The 13,739-nt window shown below is 41.7% G+C and overlaps 1 protein-coding gene across 1 annotated transcript in view; it reads right to left on the bottom strand.

Moving 5' to 3' along the window:
- btbd9 (BTB (POZ) domain containing 9) overlaps positions 1-2,498 on the bottom strand; it is a 12,417-nt gene extending 9,919 nt beyond the window's left edge. Inside the window, exons 1-3 of the mRNA XM_084000823.1 lie at positions 2,313-2,498; positions 1,143-1,355; positions 1-221 (exon numbers count right to left, since the gene is read on the bottom strand). The exon at positions 1-221 is cut by the window's left edge and continues 143 nt beyond it. Of these exons, the coding sequence (XP_083856949.1) occupies positions 1-221; positions 1,143-1,327 (406 nt within the window). The 5' untranslated portion in view covers positions 1,328-1,355; positions 2,313-2,498. The remainder of the gene's footprint in view (positions 222-1,142; positions 1,356-2,312) is intronic.
- Between the last annotated feature and the right edge of the window lie 11,241 nt (positions 2,499-13,739).

The following is a 13,739-nucleotide window of genomic DNA, read 5'->3' as shown; positions in this document are numbered from 1 at the left end:
CGGTGCGCAGGAAGTCGGAGGTGGAGTCCTCCAGCGGCTGCAGCCCGTAGCGGTGCGCCAGCCCCAGGAAGTCCAGCAGCACCTCCTCGCGCGCTGAGCTCAGGCTGGCCCGCCCCGTGTACAGGTAGCTGAGCAGCATGGAGAAGGCCTCGCACCGGGTCTCCTCCAGACTCACCTCGGCCTGGGGCTGAGACTCCTTCATGCCCCCGTACAGCAGCGCCCTGGGGGGGGGGGGGTAATACAACTCAATATGTGAGACTAACACATTATAGATCCATTACACACAGAACGAAACATTCCACATCTTTGTTTAATTCCTTGTAATTGTAATGATTATGGCTTCACATTTAATGAAGACCTAAAATTCAGTACTAGAGCTGCAACAATTCATTGATTAATCCAACAATAATCGATTATTAAATTAATCATCAACTATTTTGATAATATAATTATCAGTTTGAGTAGTTTTTTTTTTTTTAAGTATAGTTTTTTGGGCATTTAGGACTTTATGGATAGCACAGTTGAGACAGACAGGAAACGGGGAGGCAGAGAGAGGGGGAATGACATGCAGCAAATGGCGTCCGACGCGGGACTCGAACCAGGGCCGACGGCAGCGAGGACTGTGCCTCTATACATGGGGCGCCCGCTCTAACCACTACGCCACGCGACACCCCTTGAGTAGCTTTTTTAAAGGGACAACGAGGAGTTTCTCCATCAGCAGAACGAAAAATTCCGCGACAATAAAAAAGTCTCATATTAATGTGGATGAATCTCCGGTACCACTTGTTAATGGTCCATTTTAGATAAATCTATGGTTTTGTCTCTATGGTTATTTTGTTATTATTAGTGGTGGTGGAAATGCTGGGCGAGCCGACCAGCGTTTCTTTACATTCGGTTTCGTGGCGAGTCATGAGAATAACGCCGCCGTATGAATCTCCGTTTATGGTGGGAACTACGACGGTATGTGATCGTCTTCCAACCTCTGACTTTAATTCTTGATGAATGAAAACATGAGTCTGTCTTGCACCGGTCAAAGAATTTCACGGTGCGGAGGCTCATAAATGTAGTGTGGAAACACTTCGCTTTAACAAAACTCCTGGTTGTCCCTTTAAGGTCTCGGTGTCTCTCTTCCCTCCGTGTACCTGAAGTAGTGGCAGCGTGCGGCCAGGATGACGCGGTGCGCCGGGAAGCGTTTCCCCTCCACCACGAAGGTGACATCACTGTACTCCTCCCCCAGCACCAGCGCGCCCAGCTGCTCCGACAGCAGGTGGACGTGGTCGATCTCCGACACCGAGGCCAGAGGCCGCAGAGGGTGGCTGTTGCTCATGGTGACCGGCCGGCGGCGGCTGTCACATCTGGCAGAGAGAGAGAGAAGAAGGAACAGCATGAAGGACAATTAATCCTTATGGTCGAAGGCTGTCAGGCTTCTAATTATGGTGAATATCCAAATTATATTCAGAGTTTTAATGTGCTTTCTCATCATTTACACCTATACCAGCCACTAAAGGTGCATTCCAGCCAAATCAGCTATGTAACATTTTCAATACACTTAAAGGGATAGTTCAACATTTTGTGAAATTGGCCCATTGCCATAATCCCTACAGTCATAGCAGTAGGTTCGTTACCTTTAATTGTCGGTGCAAGCTGTTTTTAGAACGGCGGAGCAGAGCCGTGAGCTGCTCAGAGCTACGCTACGGAGGCTCATTATGGGATTTCTTGGTTTCCCTCATCAAACTCATCAAATACACAATCCAACAACTCCACAACGCTCCGGTGGACAAGTTGTGACCTGCACATTCACCACGCTATGAGATAATAACACAACGTTACCACACAGAGTTGTTTTAGAGGTAAATACAGAGACTGTTGATGAAAAACTGTCCCTGAAGGCAACGTGCATCAGTGGTTTTACATGTATTTCCCTCTAAAACAACTCTGTGTGGTAACGTTGTGTTATTATCTCATACTAACTAACAGGTATGAACAGTGTAAAAATCAGTATAGCCACTACAACAAACTAGACTACACCACTGGTATTGGCTGTGTAAATGACCAATAATCAGTATTTTGGCAGTAACGTGGTGCCCCAATATGAGATATCACGTTATTAGGGCCCCATGCAGGCTACAGCCGGCCCTGCTAAACAACATACATGTAAAAAACCAACTAATATCAAACAAAGTCAACACAGTGTTTGGTAGTGAACCGAGCCGAGCCGAGTTGTTTACAGCCGCTGGTGCCGCGGACATCTGACACCGGACCAGGCTGCAGCTTCAGCCCGGATATGAGCGCTGTTCTCCGGCTGAACTCACCGAGCGTCCCCGCTTCACTCCGGTTCTCTGTGTGTGTCCGTCTGTGTGTGTCTTGTGTGTCTGTGTGAGTCGGTTTAGAAAGAACAAACACCAAAACACACAAACACCGTCGTAGTTTTCCTTCCAATGTGCATTTAAAAAGAAAAAAAGGAAAAAGAAAAGGCTCTAAATTCACGGCTGTTGCTCCAGCAGCGACGGAAACTGCATCTGGGTCAGAGGACAGGAACTTCCGGTTCAGAGAGCCCGACTTCACAATAAAAGCTCCACGGATGGTTAGACAAAGCCGAAGGACAGGAAATGTAAAATGAAAATACGACTTTAAACTGTTTAAACTGCTCTTTCTGTGTAGGACACCCTGAAGATGTTTTTCATTTATTTTGGTCTTGCCCTTTCTCAACTAAATTATGGGAAGATATTTGTAACCTGATTTGTTTTTCGATTGAACCTCTTTTTTTCCCTGCAGCTTTGAACATGTATTGTTTGGCTTCACTGACAATCCATCTTCTAAAGAAAAACAATACTATATCATCAATCTTATTATACAATTAGCCAAATGGCACATTCATAAATGTCGTTACACTAATCAAAAACCACTTTTTCTTATTTTTGAAAATGAGGCCAAACAATACATTAAGTCTATTAAAAAATCCATCAACATGAAAGCTATAAAGACTTTGAAGTTATGTACACTTTACAATGTTTTTGTATGTCTCTGCATTGTAATGTCTGTATTGAAACCCCCTGGCGAATTGTATTGTACCATGCTGACTTAATAAAGTTTCTAAAAAAAAAACCAACAACAACTTTAGACTGATTGTAGTTAACGTTTAGGGTGGATTCTGGAGAATTTAACGTTTTGGATGATTGTGGTTAAAGGATCATAGGGCAGGATTAATGAGAACGGCCAGTGACGCGACGGCCGCTGCGCGTAACTACAGCAACCAGCGAAGCCACCTGCACGGGAGCGCGCACAGACTTTTCACTGTTTACTTTACTCTTTACAGTCTTTCCTATCTGGGGAGGGAGGGGGGGTATTTTACTGTAGGTTCTCGCTCTCACAGACAGACAGACACACACACACACACACACACACACACACACACACACACACACACACCTTCACTGTGCTGCAGCAGGAGGCTGCGTGTCTGTTCCTCTGAGCTCCTCTGCATGGATCTGTATGGGCTCCTACTCCTACAGGCCGGTACCGAGAATTAACGCGCCGGGTCCGGGTGTCGGACCGCATCTGTCAGGGTCCGCGGTCCCATGAAAACCAATCAACACCGGACATATTCATGATTTCATAAAAAAAAAAAAAAACGGACGCGTCGCGGACACGCCGGCCAGGACGTGAAAAGTGGACGTGTCCGGGCAAAAGAGGACGTTTGTCCACCTGCCTGATAACGTTGTTAAAGTTATAACGTCGGCTTTTAGCCGCTAGCTGCGGCTAACGGCTAATAATAAGACAGTAGTGATGAGGGAGAGGGTGTGTAAGTTAGTGACCTGCCTGCTGCTGTGTGCGTGTGTGAAGGGAGGGGGAGAGAGAGTGGCGGCGGGGAGGGGGGGGGGGGGGGTTAACAGGGCTTTCAGTTGTGCTGGGTCGTTTGCTGGCAGTAACAGTAATTTGGATCCACCGTGGTTCAGAGCGATTGATATAACGGGGAGTGTCGCCACAGTGTTACTATATCAATGGCTCTGCCGCGGTTGCCCTCTTCATGTACCATTCCATTGATCCATTCGAAGGCAGTCGTGGACGCGCTGACGTCAGGTCCGCCGGCCAGCGCGCGAAATTCACCCCCTGAATTGCAGCGCATTTTGCAGCACAGACCCCGTTCAGGGCAATGGAGAGATACGCGGATGGGCTCGTTCTTTTTGGTTTTGAACGCTTCCTCACCCATTATTATTTAAAAAACGTAAAACGCATGGGTATTTTCCGGTATTTTCTCACAAATCCTGCCCTATGATCCTTTAACGTCTGTTGTCTATGTTGTTAGCTGGTGGCTAAATAATGCTTTTAATAACGCGTTCCCGGTTTAAACTACGTATTTAATGACTACGTGTTGTGTTCAACAAAGCATGGGCACATGTATATAAATATATTAATTAAATATATATCAAAACGGTGTCCTTTACCTTTATCAAACTTCTAAACACGGAAGTGGAGAGCCGGAAACAGCTTGATTTCAAAGTAAAAGTTGTTTGTTTTGAACATACATCCATGGTTTTGAACATAGACTGTATAAAAAAGGGTTATACAGCTAAAACAAATATAATCTTCCATCTCTTTTAATGTGTCTTACAGTAAGTGAACACTGTCGTGGTTTATAAGTGCATGTAATCATTCATTAATAGACTAATCAACCTGTTGATCTGACTCTGAAATTGAAATTAAAATCGATTTTTTTTTCTTTGCTGTGTTTCTATTTTAATGGATTTTAGCAACACTGAGCAGGACTGATCCTAAAAACAAAAGGCTTCTTCTAAATAATGTGAAAAATTGTGTAAACTTTGTCAGGAAACATAACGTTGCATTGTAAAAGTGAATCACATTTATTTCACAGATTTATTTTCCTATAGGCTACATAATCAGATATTTAAGAAAAAAATGCCGGTTACACCTCCTGACACTGGGCTGTAGCCTAAAAACCTTTCTATAACCCATCCACTATAGAAGTTGTAGCGGTTTTTATTATTTTTTTTTTAGGCTGTGTAGTCTAAATATTAGCATTTTAGTCCAGGTCATGTGATCAATTGACTTAAAATGAGTGTTGGATCATAGTAGCCTACTCCGCATTTCGGTCTGATCAGAATTTTTATTAATTTTTATAGGCTCTATGGCCTAAATATTAGCATTTTAGCTCAATAGCTTCCAGGACATGACTCACTGTCTCCATCTGGTGGAACAAACTACACACCACAGGCCAAGACACCACATATCACACAATCTTTAATAAAGTTGACTGAAATTCAGGTTTGTTTACTTCTTTTTTTTTTTTTTTTTTTTACCTTTTAAAATAATAGTAAAATAGAGACTGAACATATCACAGTAACAATGAATAACAACCTCATTGTTATACAGCTCAAATAATCAAGATATTTGCCACATCTCCCATGAATTAAATTTATCTTCATTCTGTGGATAATGAAAAGTCACATTCTTTCATAAAAGGGAGGGGAATAAACATGATAATATGAATAATAACAGCTATCTTTGTAAACAGAAATTATGAAAAAAAAAAAAAAGACAAATCCAAAGAGACAGACAGATTCCAGATCAACATGGGTAACGTTTGATGGTGAAATTCATATAAATAATAATGACAGTATAATTGAATCTTAAACAATTAAATAAAATAACACATTTAAGGTTAATTTGTTAACTATTGTTTCAAACAACAACGTTGAATGTTCTGTTATTAGCCGTCTTGTTTTATTGTTTTAATTGTAGTTAGTGTGGAGATTTCTTATTTTCTGCTGTGGACTTGAACGCCATACCGACGACGGGAGACGGGCGTCCCTGCAGACTTCGTGGGGAAACCCCGTGTACCGTCAGTTACAGCGAAGATACCGGTAAATAAACCGTCATAGGTTACAGTATGTTGATGTTGAACGAGCTACGCTAAAATAAGTAAGTTTTTTTTATGGATAAAAGTGAGTTTTATTCACTGTACCTGTGGAGAAACGCTGCTGACAACTCTAACTCATGTTCTGTGATGATGTTCGGTGGTTTAAATCCGTGTGGAGTGGATTTCTATGGCAATCGCTTTGTAGCTAACTTTGCTAGCGTCGTTAGCCGTTAGCTCGCGGCTAATCTGTGGCTAATTACCTCCTAGCATCTGTTGTCTAATGGGGTTTGTTTCGTGTTGTTTCAGCTGCAGAGCTGTGGAGCCTGATTTTATTCATCAGGTACATTTTAATGTTATCTTTTTTAACCTTTGTCCTTTTATTTAGTTTCACTGTGAGTCAGATTTTTCTTTTCTGAATTCATATTAACTCACTTACAGTAGCAGCTAATGTGTGTTGCAAGTAGCCTATTTGTTGTTCCCAGCTTCGTCATGCTAAGTTGGTTTTAATTCGTTATTTGACCCCTTCGAGCTTTTATTTTGGTACTTCTGGTCACCAGCAGCGTGAATTAGCATATTAGCTAAATATTTTGTTTCACCCGAAAGTATGTATGTAACATTTATATTTAATATTTAACATTTAGATTTTGCATTTAGATATAGATTTAGTTTTAACATTTAGCATTTAGGTGTAACATTTAATATTTAGGTTCAACAGTTAAATATATTTCCATGGAAACATATTATGTCCTTTTAATATTATCTTTTTAACCTTTGTCCTTTTATTTAGTTTCACTGTGAGTCTGTTTTTTTCTGTGTTTAGTATTAACCCACTTACAGTAGCAGCTAATGTGTGTTGCGAGTATTTGTTAACGTTAATGTTCCCATGCTAAATTGGTTTTAATTAGTTATTTGACCTCTTCGAGCTTTTATTTTGGTACTTCTGGTTACCAGCAGCGTGAATTAGCATATTAGTTAAATATTTAGTTTCAACTGAAAGATTTAGCCTATGTTTAACATTTAGATTTAATTAACATTTAGATTTAGGTACAGATTTAGTTTTAACATTTAGCATTTAGGTGTAACACTTAATGTTTAGATTTAACAGTTAAATATATTTCCAAGGTAACATATTATGTCCTTAAAAGTGACTTTAGAAAATTCACACCGCTTTTTAAAACATTGTTTAGTGAAAAAAATGCTGCTGTTATTTTCAGCATGAGCCAATTTACCATTTACCATCACCCCACACTCACAAGACTCACCATGAGAAGTGAATGAATGAATGAATTAATTTGAGGAGACTAAGGAAGTTGTAAATGTTCACAGGGGACCAGGAACCTGTTGTAGCTGCCAGACTCACCTGCTCTTCACCTTTCACCTTGAGACGACTCGCCATCATCTTCTCCTGCTGCAGGTGGGAACTGACTGATTTGTGAGTAAAACTGACCAGTACACTATTGTTTTTTTTTCTTGGCAAGTTAAGGGGTCCGCCCGCTATTCCGACATCCCGCTATTCCGACATGTCTCTATTTAGACATCCCGCTATTACGACATCCCTCTATCTAGACATGCCGCTATTCCGACACTTTTTGGTATCGCTAGTCCGACATGTCATCCTTTTTTTTTTTTTTTTTTTTTTTTACAGCTGCGATACCCAGGCGCGTCTCTCTCTCTCTTTTCTTTTCAGCATGCCTATCACCGGTTTGATGAGGGAGTGATGTTCTTAAACTCAACAACTCAACTATCAAGTCGCAAACAGAACTGACACATGATAAACAAACAGAACTATGCTGCAGTTTGTTTGTCAAGTTAACCTGTGACCTTCAGCACCACGGACAGCGCCGCGGATGAGCCGCGGAGAAGCTGCATCTATGAGCGTCTGGGCTCTGGGCTTAGGGCCTGGGGCCTCATTTATCAAAACTGTAAGTAAGCAGTGTAAAACTGCTGCTACTAAATGTTTTGCTTAGGCCTACGGCGAAAAGACACCCAAAATATTTACACCTTTTTCAGATCTATCAAACTGTGCGTGCACAACTCTCCGCAATTTCTCTTTGATAAATCAAACTGGACCCAAGAATGGTGCGCACGTGAGCACACCTCATATTTCCGCCCCCGGAACGTCTAGACACAACCATATATGGTCAGCACGTGCATATTAATTAGCCATGTGCTCTGTGGAGCAAAGTGACAACAAAGTGAGCAGCGCTGCTGCCGGTGTGTTTTTAAACTTGGAGGGTTTGTTTTTTCTTCTCTAATAGGCCTATGTATTTGTGTATGAGAAACAGTGTCTCAGATGGAAAAAAAAAAATCAGAAGGACACGTCTGACTATAACGTAGCCTAATCAATCAATGTCGGAAAAGCGGAATGTTTGAAAAATAATGTTAATGCCGCTATTCCGACAATTAAAAGTCAATGTCGAAATAGCGGCATGTCGGAATAGCAGCATGTAACCGCAAGTTAAACATCCATTCATATTTGGTCACAATGCCTCCGTGTCACCAGAGTTCATATTCGGTTTAAAGTATCCTAATTTAATTGAGTGTGGGTGCCCAGGTGAAAGTTATAGGCCTAACACATATTTAGTGTGTGTCTTATGGTTTTTTGTGTTCAAAATATTTCTTAACTTAATTCTTAACGTGAATCTGTATTCGTATCGCATTACATTTCTTCATGGTCTTTACATTTCATTAAGGTAAGTTTGGAGTTTAATATGAAACAGTAGACAACACATCATTCTTAGTGCGACGTAAAATCGGCATTTCACATGAGAGACACCGCTATTTAACTAAACTGTATTAATAAACTTAAAGTTAAAATAACAAAAACAAAACAAATGGATTGCTATGTCAACCTCACTTTATTTAGTTAACCATCTACGTTCAAGCTTGGGGAGTAATGGATTACATGTAACAGCGTTTTGTAATCAGAATACAAAAAAAAGGTAACTGTAATCCGTTACATTACGGGACAAAAACATGTAGTCACATTACCTGTATATTTGATAATAACGGGAATTACTTGGCAGGATTACATTACATAAAATCAACCACAGGCTATGGAGCGACATCATCATCATCATCATCATCATGACACGTCACTTCCTGTCTGTCGCCGCTCCGTCCTCCACGTTCAACAACACAGGCTGTCGTTGTCCTGTCCGCAAATCTGTTTCCTGGTCTGAGCCTCTTGATTCCATTTTTATTTTACTAGCTGAAGCTGATGAGGTAAGTTAACACTCTTCAATGACTAAAAAAAAAAATTTAACGCTACCTGACATTAGCTAGCACCTAGTAGCATGAGCCGTAGCAAACTTAGGTAACACCGCTAATATTAGCTTCACATGTTCCGACGCGATTCTTGTGTGTTTTTCCGTATCTGAACTTTTGGACCTGGAAGTGGAGATTACGAGCAAAGGGAAAAGAGCGGTGACATGTTTATTATCGTTGCCATTACAAACAAGGTCCGGTATTTACTAGTGCTGTCGGGTTCGTCGTTCAGCAGGCGCTGTTAAAGGTTAAGATGATAATTAAAGGTATAATATGTAGGAATTGCCCCCATCTAGCAGTGCAGTTGCATATCTGAACGTATTCTTGATGTTGCATTCAGGTGAAATGGGGCAGACGTCAGACAGACAACAGACGCTGCATGTAACAGGATAAACAAGCGTCTATGTAAACAAGTGGTCCGCCAGCACGAGGCAAAACAATACAGGCCTGACAACATGTTGTCATGGTGATGTGGTATTGTTTTAGTAAAATGACATCCGGTTGGTTTGCCGACGGCCGTCTGCCTGACTGCACCTGAATGCAACACCAGTGCCTCCGTCCTTCCTCACACTACACAGTGGTGACAGTTTTAACAGGCCGAGCCCACAGCTCCGCTCAGTTTCCGTGGTTACCTACGGTCACGCTGCCACTCAACGTAAAAAATGGCGATGCAACATGGCCGCCTTGGTTACTTATGTATTTGTAACGACTTGTAACAACTCATTCTAAGGAACCAGAAAGCTTTCATTTGTATGCGGGTGTGATTCGACTTCAGTGAAATACGTATTTATGAAAGACATGTTTGATTTTTGCCAATAAAAAAAGCCAAATAAGTTACATAGTACTGGGGTTTTAAGAATATGTTGAATTATGCACAAATGAATATTCAATCTATGGATGCATGTTTGTTAAAGCAGCATATACTGTATCTTTTCCATATGCCCATGTACTGTATTTTCTTCTTAATTCCCACATAAATAGGGACGTATCTTCACATTTTGAGAAGACAAGCATTGAGCCATCACAATGCAGGAAAAAGGAGGGACGACCAGACACAAGTTTGAAACTCATTAAGTAGTTTATTTTTCTTAACTGCAAAGGAAATCAAGCTAAAGATATACTGTCAACCATATATACTGCAGCCACATCAGGTAAAATGAATCACTGACACCAGACTCCACCCATCAGGCTCCTGCAGAGAGGCCTGCCTGGAGATGGTCGTCACAATATAAGCACAAGTATGTATTTGTATAGGCAAGACATGTATTTAATAATAAGTTTATTTGAAAACAGGGACAGTGCACATTAATAACATTACTGTAAATGTGCCAGATTTAGCCAAGAGGCTATTTCTCATCTGTAGTCCCTAGACAGATGTTAAAAAGTCACCCTAAAAACAGAGTATGAATATGAATGAGAAATAAGATTATTTATACTTTTATTTCATTTGTGTTTATCTATATGTATCAAAAGCTGAATAACATAGTTTCAGTTCCTCCTTACACAGGAGCACCATTGTAGCAGCTGAAGCAAGAAGTTGCGTTTGGATCTTTTTTCTGTGGAGATCAGCTTGGATGGACTCGTCTCTGAGGGGACGTTCATGTTTGGCTGATCATTGGAGTCTGATGGAGGCGGGGGGGGGGGGGGGGGGGGGGGGGGGGGTCTGCGGATCCCTCAGAGGTTCTCAGAGGTCACGCCACCATCATCTTCATCGTCTCGCACCTGAGAAACACAACACAACTCTGAGTTGACTTACCTGTCCTTCAGGTGTCCACTGTCACACATTCAACATACAGTATACTCATTGGCCCCCATTTATCAAAGTTGCATACGATCTGGTGTCGATCCTGGTGTGAATATCAGCAGTGTAAAACTGGCGTGGCGTTGATAAATCTGCCGTCTGAAAACGTAATTTAAATGGCATGCCTCTATATATTCCTGCTTTAGAGGCCTCGTCCTGCCCCCTTTACGACATGGGGACACGTAACACGGCCAAGGAGAGGGACTTGAGTGACATTACCACATTCATCAGGGAGAGGGCGTTCAGATTGATGAATGTCGAACTTTGCGGGAAATTTGGTGTGCACCGTTTTTTTGGGGCCGTACGTTTTGTGAAACACATGGATAAATCTTTTCTTTCTGTTTGGTTAAACTTCTCACCACATGGGGGAGTTGTGGTGCCATCAGGCAGACACCGCCAAAGAATACTTAACCATAGAAGTGGAGGCAGGTGTGTTATGCGAGTGAAAGTCAGTTTTGTTTATTTTCTACACTTATTGACAACTTGCAAATAAAACAGTTTGCAAGAGAAAACAAAGCGACACTGTTCCTGTGTTTTAAAACTACTGTAACCGATTTTTGTTATGGCAGCTCTCAGTAGAGCTTTGTCAGGTATTGTTCATCACACAGGATGTGTAGAGTTTTATTGTAAAGGGGAGACCGGAAGTTGACTGGATGTGTACATGTGAAGAGGGAATAAAAGTAAGACACATCCCGTTGAAAACGGTCATTCGTGTCCTTTTATTATTTTGTTATTAATCCAGTATAGGCGCCCTTAGGCTCGGTAACACGATATCCATCCTCTGAAGTCCTGGACCCTCTGAGCAGGATCAGTGGACAGTCCTCACATTTCATCATCAGTCGAATTTTTCGAAATGAGCTGAGAACAAACATCACACAATGTTGCTTTACACATTGTGAGGTCATTTTATCCCTCAGGGGGAAAGACTCACCTCATCTTCATCCGCTGCTGTTGTGTTCCCTAACAAGACAAAGCAAAGAGTCGACTTAAGTCTCTACTGTGAAAATCCAGGCACGTCCAAACTCCTCGTGTTGTATCTGTTTATGGTCTCACCCGCAGCTCTGGAGATGCTCTCTCTCATCATGGCGATGATGAAGATGGTGATGGACACTGTTGCACCCACAGCCACAGTAATTAACAACCAGTCCACTGGAAACAAAAGTGTCACATGATCAGTGTTTCTGACTTTAGAGAGGGACAAACAGAAACTGGGACATCACACCATTGAGTCTCAAACTGTTGCTTTGGCTCTCACCTGCTTCAAAGCTGATTTCTGTTGCCCTGGTTTCCTCCTCACCTGGACAAATGAAAAAAGCCAAGGAGCTGTTGAGAAAACACTTTGTGTACCTGACTCTCATACATTAGCTACTGCTGAATAATAATGTATGACTGTGGTCACTGATGAGGTTTTAAAGCTGCTGTTGTAGGGCCTGATTTGCTAAAGGTTTGTGTGTTGCCAAAGGTAAAACCCACATTTATTACAATAGTGTAGTGGCAGGAAAAACCAATTCACATATAGGCTATGTACCAAATATTGTGTTGGTCATAGTGTACCTAGAACAAGTTACTGCTTGTCTGTTGATTTTTTTTTTTTTTAGTTAAAATATCTCCATGTATGACCCATTCTGGGTCACATTAGAAGTCAACTTAAAGTAAACTAACAAATGTAGAACCCTGTATAAGCAATGTTGAGCTTTTTGTGTTATTCATGGGTTGCAGTGACGTCACGTCGAAGGGACCGCCGCCATATTTGTGTCCGATTTGACAGGTCTCCTCATATGACAGCATGCAAACCGCAGGATGGAAATGACAGTTTCTTGACAAAATGACAGGGTTTCATACATCCTGTCTGGGTTTATATCTCTATAACAACAAACAAACTCTATATTATCCCACTTATTACACAGTTTATGAATTAATTAATTAATTTGAGACGTAATGTTGATCAAAGTCCTTAGTCCGGTCACTTCTCCGCTGTTTGCTCCTCACCCTCCTCTCGGTCGACTCGTGTGTAGTTGTTTTCAACGAGCTTTTGATAATCAATCAGTAGATTGATGAATTATCATGTAAATGTTACGATGTGCGCATTTATGTCGTCCTGTCTGTCATAAGAGATGACGATACGGGACACGTTTGTGTCACGGACTCGCGGTGGCACAGACACAGCTGGTCACAGCTGTGACACTGCGCTGGCCCGTCCGCTCTGATCGCAGGTTTGGTTCCAGCAGCGGTGAGGGAGGCAGAGAGCCTCCACTCTCCTTCTAACAAGCTACAAGTCATTTCTCTAACATCACAATTAGTCTGAAGCTGGTAAAAATGAAACACAAGGTAAAAATCCTTCATAGTTCTTCTGCCCTGCTCCGCTGATCAGAGCGGCGTCCCTAGCAACGGCCCGTTTTACTTAGCAACGGTCTGTTATACAGATATAAAAGACCCTAAATGCAGAATCAGTGAGTAATTAATAAGAAAGTAATCAAAATGCAGAATTCAATATATCCATGTTGTTAAAAAAAAAAGTGAATCCCCTCTTTTTGTGAGACTTGTCACAGCCCACGCTGCCACTGATAGATGCCTGCAGTCAATTTATTCCGCCTATAACTTATGTCTTTTGGGATGGAATAAAACTGCAGTCCGGGGTTTTTTTTGGCGACTGCTATCACAGTCAACAGCACAATATAATCCTGGCATCTTTCAAATAACGTCAATTTTCGGTCTCTTGCTGATTTCCTCCTACTACTCCACCTGTTCCGGTAACGTGACGCTGTGATCTGTGCCCAGATTGCCTTGATTCGG

This window comes from Trachurus trachurus, assembly GCF_905171665.1.
Source record: "Trachurus trachurus genome assembly, chromosome: 24".
NCBI classification, from domain to species: Eukaryota; Metazoa; Chordata; class Actinopteri; order Carangiformes; family Carangidae; genus Trachurus; species Trachurus trachurus.
Note: the sequence above shows the minus strand (reverse complement) of the source record. Positions and strands in the feature narration are given on the sequence as shown.